Raw genomic sequence first — 10,605 nt, 5'->3', positions numbered from 1 at the left:
TGGCCATATTGACTAAGAGCACTCACATTGGGTGAGTTATATTACTAAAATATGTAAAAAATAGCTAAAGCTAACAAAAATGGGTATACATTGGATGATGTATTTTACAAATATTTTTACATAAAGCTACAGCACCAAGCTATATTTAATGTATACTATTCATCCTTTAACTCAATATTATAATATTAAAATATATTAGGATATTATTGATAGTTATAAAAAATATTTGAAATGAATAAAAAATGTTTAAAAATATAATATTTAAATGATATAGAGAAAAAAATAGAGAATTTGATGTATGATAAAATGTAAAATTTAGAGGTAAAATAGAAATAGAAAAATGTGTGTTTTTAGAATGTATATTAAAAGTTGAGTAGAGCACCGGATGGCACCGGATGGGAGTGCTCTAAAATCGTGGAGTTAGATATTAAATTGATCCGATTTCCAAAATATAGACAACTATTTGTCATTTAACAAAAATCTCATTGAGGATTCGGGGCAAGGTATTTTCCCTTCAAACTTTATCTCTTACAAAAACCACATATTCGTTCTCTCCCTGTAACACTCGTATTTCTGACTTCAACCTCTGTACTGGCACAGCTTCTCTCTATCCCATAGCCTGGGCTTGGTATTCATAATGAGTAGCTTAACGACGACTTCAATGGCGGCTCGAGTGCTTACTTTTCCACTAAGACATCGTTTTCGCGAACCCTCGAGAAATCCTCTGGTGCTTAAATCTCCGACCAGGCGTCGGAAATTGATTTGCATGGCGGTCTGTATACTATTTTTTTTACCGAAAAAAGATAGGCATTGGAAAATATTTTTATAAGCTATATTGTTTTCGCGTGTTTTTTTCCCGGGAAAATGTTTAATCTGGGAAGAAATGGAGCCGTGGGACGTATTTCTCATGTTGTTGGCAATGAATTACAGGAGCCTTATTTGATTACGAAGTTGGAATCGGCTGAAAATACGTGGAAAGAATTATCGGTATGATTTTGATTGATTTGAATTGTAAACGGCCATATATTGATATACTTTAATTGGATATCGTTTTTTCTTGTGTTTTATTATTTGGGTTCTTTATATTATGAGCATGAAATTTAATTTTGCATTAGATGAATCAAACTTGATTACTTATTTTGCGACAAAAAAAAAAAAAAAACTTGATTACTTATTTGAAAATTGTGTGTGTGTTTTTTTTTTGATGCAGTGATCATAGCCGAGGGCAGTAGAGCCAAATTCTCCATTAAAATCTTTAAAGGAATTTAATTTCTTAGTTTCTTAGCGTTAAATAGTAATCATAGGGCAGGGTTTCGCAAACCCAAGTGTAAGAGTGGGTCTAGTTGGTTTTGGTTGCTAGTAATGTTTTACCGCTACCTATCGAACATGGGTCTGGTTGTGAAACAAATTCCTTAATGTATGTTCTTTAACTTGGCTGACGCTATAGTAGTGGATGTTAGTTTCATGATACGTTTTTCAATTTCAGGTCAAGCTGGCTGACCCAGATGTTGTCTCAAATCCCAGTGAATACCAAAAACTGGCACAATCTGTGGCAGAGCTTGATGAGGTATTATAGTTTGTTTTGTTCTTTCCTACACCAGGTTTTAAGTGGAGGCTGTGCCTTCTATTATTTATGGCTTTTTATATGGGATAATGTGTTCCGTGGTTTTGATGAAACAGGTTGTGTCAACCTTTAGGAGATTCAAGGAATGCGAAAAAGAGTTAGAAGAAGCCAAAGGTATGTTATCAGCTTTAGCAAAAGAAGAAGGGACTGATGAGGACATGGCGCAGATGATAGCTTCCGAAATTGACTCTTTATCCAGTCAAATCAAAGAACTTGAGGACAATCTTAAGGTATTTTTAATAATATATTATGTTTGTAGGTATTCATATAAAATAAAACTATGACTTTCAGAAATTGGTCAACCAGTTTGTAAGGCATTGTTTGCTGCAAAAAAGCTCAATTTTCAGTCCAAAGTTTGAGTCAACTGAGTATACTAAATTTGAGTCAATTGGCAATTCAAAATCCATAATTTTTACTTATCTTTTCTGTTGCCTTGTACTTATGACAATGTTTGATGTTATATTGCTAGATGCTACTTCTGCCAAGTGATCCTCTAGATGCAAGAAATATATTGCTTGAAGGTAATGCCACTCTTTTTCAGAAGAATTTTTTCAAATGAATTGGTAAATTGTGAAACAGGAACCAAATTCTTCAATAAGATGGATGGGTGACTAATTGCACATCTTCTTGTTTGTTTGATGCATGAACACTTATTATTATGAGATAGGTAAAGTGTATGTTTTTGTGTTTATATGTCATTATGATGTATTTATTTCTCTTTTGTGGCATAATGTTCTCTGAGTTGCAATATGTATATTTGTCTTTTCTGTAGCATATTGGCTACCTGTTTTGGTTGTAATATAGTACAGGTTTAAGTAATGTGACTTTTTTTAAAAAAAAAAATCATGATGCTTTTGGTGTGTCATTGTGTAACTAGCTAGAAATTTTGCATCACTGAATATGTATAAGTTTGAGTCTGATACCTTTTAGAAGTTAGCCTTAAATTCTATATTTTTTATGTTAAGCTTTGGTACATTTAGGCATATTTCAAATCTAACATGTATTGATTATCTTAGACAATTTTATAGACAATATGACACTCCAAGTTATTTCTTAGATTGATGTTGTTAGCCGTTTTATCACCTCACAGTCATTAAGCTTAGTTGCTAATAATGGTAGATTGTTCTGTTTCATTATGATTTATATTTCATTTTCTTCAGTGAGGGCTGGTACTGGTGGTGATGAGGCTGGAATTTGGGCGGGTGATCTTGTAGGTACATGTTTGTTTTGTCATTCCAGTTTTCTAGATAGATGTCTTACGAAATATATTGTTTTTTTTTTAAATTTTTTTTATGAGATGCTTAGGATATCATACACGGCCAAGGATGAAAGTAAAACTCAGAAAGTGATTGCTGGTTTTCTTTTTCCCTTTTCCCTTTTCCCCAAAAGATTTATTCTGGATGTATGGGTTAGCTTACAGAATAGATGGATATAGATTGAATGATTTTGTTATTTAACACAGATTATGAAATGACATCTATAATCTATAAATTATTTTCCTGATGTTTTTTTCTGTTCTTTTTTGTTTTTGTTTGTTCTTAATACTAGGTTCGTATGTATCAAAGGTACTGTGAACGGAATTCTTTGAAGTTTGCTCCACTTTCATGCTCTGAGGTGAGTCTTCTTGAATATATACATATGACTTATCTTATTTATTATGAGTGCAGAGAAACTGATATCTTATTGACATATTCCCTATCTTTGTTTGTCTGTTTTTCTCAGGCTGAAAAAGGAGGCTTCAAAACTTATGTGATGGAGGTCAAAGGAAATCGTGTTTACAGCAAATTAAAATATGAATCTGGTGTTCATCGGGTTCAACGTGTACCACAAACAGAAACACAAGGTCGTGTACACACATCCACGGCAACAGTTGCAATTATGCCAGAGGTAGAGTATATTAATTCAAATTAATATCCAATTTCTGTAATGCATGACACATCTATTTCCTTTTCCTTTAATACATGATACATTTGGATCTGTAGGAATATCCATCTTTTAGTGTTGTTGTTATGTAACAAGGGCCTTGATATTTTTCACATTGTTTTTTATTTTTTATTTTTTTGATGAAAACTGAGTATATTAGAAAAACAACCAGCACACCAATACAACAATCCAAGCCAAACCGGCCAGCCAACAGCACACCAATACTTCAAACCAAGCCAAACCGGCCAGTCAACAAAAGATTACAATTGCATCAGGTAATCAAAAACAGCTAAATCCCTATGATTGATCTTTAGCTTAGGAAGCCTAGTAAGCCTAACCTTCACAGCATATCTAATCTGCTGCATAACATAATCAACAGACCAAGAGCTCAAATCAAACAAACATTTATTCTTGTTTCCCCAAATCAAATAAACAGCAGCTGCCAATGATGCAGCAGCAACTCTTTGCAACAAACCCATGGGCTTGCCCATCATCCATGAATGCCAATCTTCATACCTTCTCGGCCAAGATTCCCTTCCCAGCCAGCTCTCCATTCTGGATCTCAGTTGATGAGAGAAAGAACAAGCAAAAAACAGATGTGAATGAGACTCCTGAACTTCTTCACAGACCGGACACAGTGCAGAAGTTCATTGCAAATGGCACAGTTGTAACTTGTCTCGGGTGAGTAGGTGACCAAGAGCAGCTTGCCATAAATCTATGTTTAGGCACTGCTAGGGAACACGAAACCACATTGGCAAAATAAACTTTACTAGTATTCAGCAACCTGTTATAGAGAACTCTCACATTAATCTTGTTATTTTTGACTGCTTCATCCAAGCTTTGAGAAGAAAAAATATCTCTCATATTAGATATCTTCTTCCAATACCAACTCGCATCTTGCTAGACTTTATGGCTCCAAAAATCCTGCCCCTTAAGGTAAATGGAGTCAATCCATTTCACCCACAAGATATCTTGCTTAGAAGACACAGCCCACACAAATTTAGCAAGAAGAACTTTGTTCCAAGTAACCCCATGCTTAAATCCAAGACCCCCCATGCATTTGGGCAAGTAGACTTGATCCCATGATGTAAAATGCATTTTGCATCGATTGCTACTACTGTCTTTACGCCCCCAAAGAAAGTTCCTACAAAGCTGGTCTACTTCGTTGAGAACACTCTTGGGCAGAATGAATATGCTCATCCAGAACGTCCTAATGCTAAGAAGAACAGAGTTAATCAGCTGGGCCCTTCTTGCAAATGATAAGTGTCGACTCGACCAATTGTGAAGCTTTAGTTGAATCTTTTTAATAATCAACGCACAATCTCCCGCCTTCCATTTGGTGGTGCGAAGAGGCACTCCCAAATATCTGAGAGGGAAGCGCCCTTCATTAAACTGAATTTTCTGAAGCAGCTGCTTCATCTCACTGTGAGCCAAGCCCCCAAAGTACACCTGAGACTTCTCCATGATGGCTGATAAACCAGATGCCAAACTAAACTCGTTGAAACAATCCTTAATAATCTGCACTGACTTAAACACACCCTTGCAAAAAATGATCAGGTCATCCGCAAAACACAAATTAATAAGCTTCAGTTTTTTACACTTTGGGTGAAACCGAAATTCCTTATTAAGGGCTGCTTGACTAAGAAGCCTAGTGAAATATTCCATCACTAGAACAAACAATAATGGAGAGATAGGGTCTCCTTGTCTCAACCCCTTTTTACCTTTAAAACCCCCTTGAATCCTACCATTCAATAAAATCAAATAAGTAGGATCCCTTAAGCAAGTCATTACCCAATTGATGTACCTTTTCGGAAAACAAAGGCAGAGAGAATGGCTTCTAAAAAATTCCAATCGAGCATGTCATATGCTTTACTCAAGTCTATTTTCAGAACACATCTAGGAGAGATGTTCTTCCTATTATAACCTTTGATAATATCCTGAAGAATCATAATATTATGCGCTAACAACCTCTTTTGCACAAACGCTCCTTGATTTTGGCTAATGAGACTAGGAAGGACTGTCGACAATCTACCACAAAGCATTTTAGATATGCATTTATAAATGGTATTACAGCAAGCTATGGGACGAAAATCGACTGCTTTGGTAGGGGTATCAACCTTAGGAATCAAAGTAATGGTTGCCATATTTAGCTCTTTAGGCAGAATACCCTTCTCAAAGAAATCTAGAATTGCCTCTGAAATTTCCGCTCCCAAATCCTTCCACATGGCTTTAAAGAAACCCGAGCCATACCCATCCGGACCCGGACTTTTAATAGCATTAATACTAAACAAAGCATCTTCCACCTCCTTCCTAGTAAATGGTTTTATTAGACCAATCTGCTGGTCCACAGAAAGCCTATGACCCAAGCTGAAGCAAGAATTCTGAATGGGCATTGCAGCACTACTTGGACTACCCATTATCTTTTGAAAGTGGCTCACAAAATGGTCTACAACATCCTTAAACCTCTCTACCATCTGACCTGAATCATTGATGAAAGAAGTGATCCGATTAGATGCCCTTCGTTGTTTTAGGCACGCATGAAAATACGCTGTATTGTCATCACCATGGCGAAGCCAATTCACTTTACTTTTCTGTCTAAGAAAGCTGTCATAAGTTTTAGCATGTTTAGCAAATAACTCCCCTGCAATCCTCTCCTTATTTTGTAACTCAGTTGAGTGCGGGTTCCTTTCGAGAGTCAAATTAGCAACTTGGAACTTCTCCTTAGCATTAGTGTAGTTCTGAACAACATCACCCACAGCACACTTATTAAAGTGACGTAAGACATGTTGGAGTCTGCCCAGCTTCTGAACTATAGTCCCCAACCCCTCTCCCTTACAAGGCCTTCTCCAGCTCTGAAGCACTACAGCTGTAAACCTGTCATGCTCTGTCCAAAGGTTAAAAAATCTGAACGGTCTAAGACCTTGGTTAACATCAGCCTCAGATTTAATAATACAAGAACAATGGTTTGAAAGTAAATCCCAGTTAACCACAGCTACTGAATGAGGAAATAGATCCACCCACCCTTCATTTATAAAAACCCTGTCCAATTTAGAATAAATTCTATCCTCATTTGATTGCTTGTTCGTCCAGGTGAAATGAGACTCGTTAGTGCGCATTTCATCAACCAACCCCAAAGCTCTCCCATTCTGAGCATCCTCCAATTCCATAGCAGTGATACCACAGCCTCCCACTCTGTCAGTAATTTCAAAAACTGCATTAAAATCCCCAGCCACAAGCCAAGGAATGGTTGGAAAGTATAAACCAGAAATGTCATTCCATAATTGCCTCCTCTCCTCAATAGTGTTCCGTCCATACAAAAAAGTTACACAAAACTTCTTATTGGTCCTCACTTCATTAGCAAAAATATGAACTAATTGATCACTCTCCTTTAGGACCTCAACTGAAACACACTGCCTCTGCCAAACCAGAAGGATTCTCCCTTCAGAAACTGAACCTGCAAAAAACTCCCAGCCACTGAAAAACATGCTCATCATTTTCTCAATTTTGTCCCCTCGCAACTTAGTTTCTAACAAAGCTCCAAGACCAATTTTATTCACTAAACAAAACTGACTAAGGGATTTCTGTTTCTCCCTTTTATTTATACCTCTCACATTCCAACTAAGTATGTTGTGGCTCTCCATGAAAAAGATTAGTTGAAGATAATCCCACGTTTGTGACTCCCAGAACCTTTTCTTGTAGAGCAATATATGAGTTCTTTACATTTTGCTGAGTTTTAGAAACAGGCCTCTTTTTTCCCCCCACCCGTTTAGGTGTGAGCCATTCCTCTGTATTGCTTTCGATGGACACCAGATTATCTTTCAGTTTTGCATTTGCCTCAACACCAGGGGACTTTGCCAAATCTTGATTCTCTTTAATTTCCCTAGCATCTACCTGTTGTTGACCAATATCAGGACCCTCATTAGAAATCTCTTTACCCTTAGTTGCTTGTTGTTGCTCCTGGAGATCCTGTTGAGTTCCCTCCACTTCCTTCCTGCTTTTCTGCCTCCAAACTTCCGTTTGCTTCCTGTTACACATCATCTCAGTATGACCGAACACCCTACATTCTTTACATTGTGTTGGTAGCCATTCAAACTCTAACAATTGTTCCATTAGCTGCCCCTTTTCATTGAGAAACTGAATGGATTTTGGGATCTTCTCTGTTATTTCGACCTCAACCAACACTCGAGCAAATTGCATTATTGATCTATCCTTAGTCACTTTATCCACTAGAATCGGAGTCCCAATTGTATTCATAAGTGCACTCAGACACTTAGTCCCCCAATATTGCAATCCCAGTCCTGGAAGTCTAATCCACACTGGGACAGATTTCACTGCCTTTAACGTGTCTAGCTCAGTAGTCCAAGGCTTAACAATTACTGGTTTCCTATCAAAGTGTAGCACCCCTGCTTCCAACACCAAATCTCTAGTTGCTTCCTCTCTGAATTTCACTAGAGTATACCCAGCATTCAATCGAGCAATTCTATCTATGCCAAGCTTACCCCAAATCCTCTTAATGAATCCTTCAAAAACAGGAAATGGAGGATTGGCTCCTAGAACCATACATACCACAGCTGAGTTCCAGAATGAGGCTTCAACTTGGATCTCCTCCAAATCTACCTGTGCTATCCTGTGTCCCTCTCGAACCATAGGTTCCTCATATTTCAGCTTAGCCCCTCCCTGGTTCGGCAATAATGAACGAAAATGAGTCCATTTGTCTTTCGCCTGGTTCTGAAAATCCTTTTCATCCATCGCCATATCACTCCAGTTAACACCATTTCGAATCTCTCCAATTGAACCCTCATCCGTTCCCTTCAGCTCACGCTCCCCACCATCTGGGAACTCAACCATCGAATCTTTGAACTCTTCATCTATTTCCTCCGGTGGAGCAGCGTCGATGCCATCCCCTCTTTCTTCGCTAACTTCGTGTATCACTGGAGCCTCACTAACCCTAGATCTAGCAGGCTTTTGGTTGGTTTTCTTGCGCCTCGCCATGGAGAGAACCAGAGAACCCCTTCATGCCTCACATTGTTTTTTATTGATGATACTAAAAATGCTACATTTGTACTCTCTTTGAACAATTACTATTACTTGTATCTTATTAGTCTTTTTTTCTGATGTTATGGCTGATATAGGTTGATGAAGTCGAGGTGGTAATTGACCCAAAGGATATTGAACTAACAACAGCAAGATCAGGGGGTGCTGGAGGTAATAATTTGATTTTTTTTTAGAGTTATTTCTTCTCCAGTGAGTTGGTTTCTCTTTATTATTTCTCTCTTATATAAGAATCTTACTTTGGTTGCATCTCATGCAGGACAAAATGTCAATAAGGTTGAGACAGCTGTGGATCTTTTTCACAAACCAACAGGAATTCGTATATTTTGTACTGAAGAAAGGAGTCAACTTAAGAATAAGACTCGTGCTCTTCAGTTGCTACGAGCAAAATTGTGAGAATTTTCTGATTTACAGTTAATCCTGCTAAATGCTAATGATTTAGCAAGATATGATTTTTTATTAAATGTGTTGTAAATAAATATTCATAAATGGTAGACTTATGAAAAATTACATAAACATCTTCCAAACCTTCGCTGCCTATTAAATGTTTTGTATATGATACAACATCTCTAGTCTTTACCGTTGAGCAATGAATGTGACCCATACAGTTTTCTAGTTGTTTTGGTATACTTATGATGACCAATGATGTCGTTACAGATATGAGATAAAACTGAGGGAGCAGCAGGAAAAGCTAAGGAATCAGCGAAAAATGCAGGTACTAATTCTGCCCTGTGTACTTGCAACTTTCAAATTTCTTGTTGATTTCTTAGATGGTAATTTGTTCAACATTACTGATGATATACTCTAGTATTTCATTATTTTTTTCTCGAAGTATATTTGGATTTCATACTTCCTTGCTGTATTTGTGGACAGTGAGTCTGGACCACATTACCATAAAATAATATCCTTAAAAAATGCAGGTTGGTACTGGTGCTCGTTCAGAAAAGATACGGACATACAATTATAAGGTACTGAAAACTGAAATCTTTTGTCCACTTGAGCTTAACAAATTAGGAGCATTTCATTCTGTCCCTCCCTCTCTCGTCCTCTTTTTTTTCACTCTTTTTACTTTGTACCTCTCAACTAGGACAATAGAGTTACCGACCACCGGTTAAAGATGAATTTTGAACTCACCTCTTTTCTTGACGGAGATATAGAGAATTCAGTTCAGGTATGGTTTTTCATCGGTCTTGTCAACCAGCATTCGTTATTTCTTCTTCTTGATCTTTCAAATTTGAATGTAACAATTAAAATGAGTTTTTAAAGTTCCTTGAGAGAGTTGATGAATTTGCTTCTTGCAGGCATGTTCTGCCATGGAGCAGAAGGAGCTCCTAGAAGAGCTTGCGTTATCTGCCATGGCCCCAAACAGCTGATTTCATTCGTTTGGAAGCATTGAAGTGGTTGGCAAAATGATGCTGATATACAAAACAATATTGCAGAATCTTTTTTCAGATGAATGTTGATGAGGCACTGACGAGGCACGTCTTTGGTGTTGTCTTGCTTGAGTAGTCAAGTAGGTCTGGTAGAAGCATTGGATTTGTAAAACAAAATTATATCATTATAGGGTAGTTTTCCTCATTTAAATTTTGATCTAAGCATTTTTTGAATTGTATAACAAATTTGAAATTTTTGAGAGCCAAAAGTACAACTATTCTAATTTATGGCGATTTGTAAAATCAACCCAAATTTAGAGAAAATTGGTTGGGAGAGACATGTCCCCAACCCCAACTATATTTGTCAGTCGTATAAAATATATTATATATTTTTCTAATTTAGTGATATTTGCAATGAAAGTACTTCAGTGTCTGATTGGTTCGTGATTGGAGAATTGCATTTTTAAAAAGTGTGTTTCTAAAATAAAATATGAATTTATAGTTTGAAAATATATTTTTGAAAATGTGATTAGCTCAGTATCTGAAAACTAATTTTGAGTTTTAAAAAATTGAATATGTGATTGGTATGGAATCTAAATATATAAAAAAGTAATAGATTTGTAGGATTTTAGG

General features: G+C 36.8%; 1 protein-coding gene across 1 annotated transcript; it reads left to right on the top strand.

Annotated features, from left to right (window-relative positions):
- Positions 1 to 437: 437 nt before the first annotated feature.
- LOC133794284 (peptide chain release factor APG3, chloroplastic) lies at positions 438 to 10,392 on the top strand. Its single transcript, XM_062231485.1, has 15 exons — positions 438 to 503; positions 601 to 772; positions 931 to 987; positions 1,487 to 1,567; positions 1,681 to 1,854; positions 2,094 to 2,145; positions 2,785 to 2,834; positions 3,173 to 3,238; positions 3,347 to 3,511; positions 8,680 to 8,752; positions 8,859 to 8,991; positions 9,257 to 9,314; positions 9,520 to 9,567; positions 9,687 to 9,770; positions 9,901 to 10,392. Exons 2-15 carry the CDS (start codon positions 638 to 640, stop codon positions 9,970 to 9,972), a joined length of 1,248 nt encoding a protein of 415 aa, XP_062087469.1. The 5' UTR covers positions 438 to 503; positions 601 to 637; the 3' UTR covers positions 9,973 to 10,392.
- Positions 10,393 to 10,605: the final 213 nt, after the last annotated feature.

The sequence above is a fragment of the Humulus lupulus genome, chromosome 1 (genome assembly GCF_963169125.1).
Source record: "Humulus lupulus chromosome 1, drHumLupu1.1, whole genome shotgun sequence".
Taxonomy (NCBI): domain Eukaryota; kingdom Viridiplantae; phylum Streptophyta; class Magnoliopsida; order Rosales; family Cannabaceae; genus Humulus; species Humulus lupulus.
This window is presented reverse-complemented; position numbering and strand designations above follow the sequence as displayed.

Bases quoted from the DNA above. Each gene is read 5' to 3' on its own strand.
- LOC133794284 (XM_062231485.1), top strand. From the start codon at position 638: ATGAGTAGCTTAACGACGACTTCAATGGCGGCTCGAGTGCTTACTTTT. The intron at 1,568-1,680 runs GTATTATAGTTT...TTGATGAAACAG, and splicing joins CTGTGGCAGAGCTTGATGAG to GTTGTGTCAACCTTTAGGAG. The intron at 3,512-8,679 runs GTAGAGTATATT...TGGCTGATATAG, and splicing joins CAGTTGCAATTATGCCAGAG to GTTGATGAAGTCGAGGTGGT.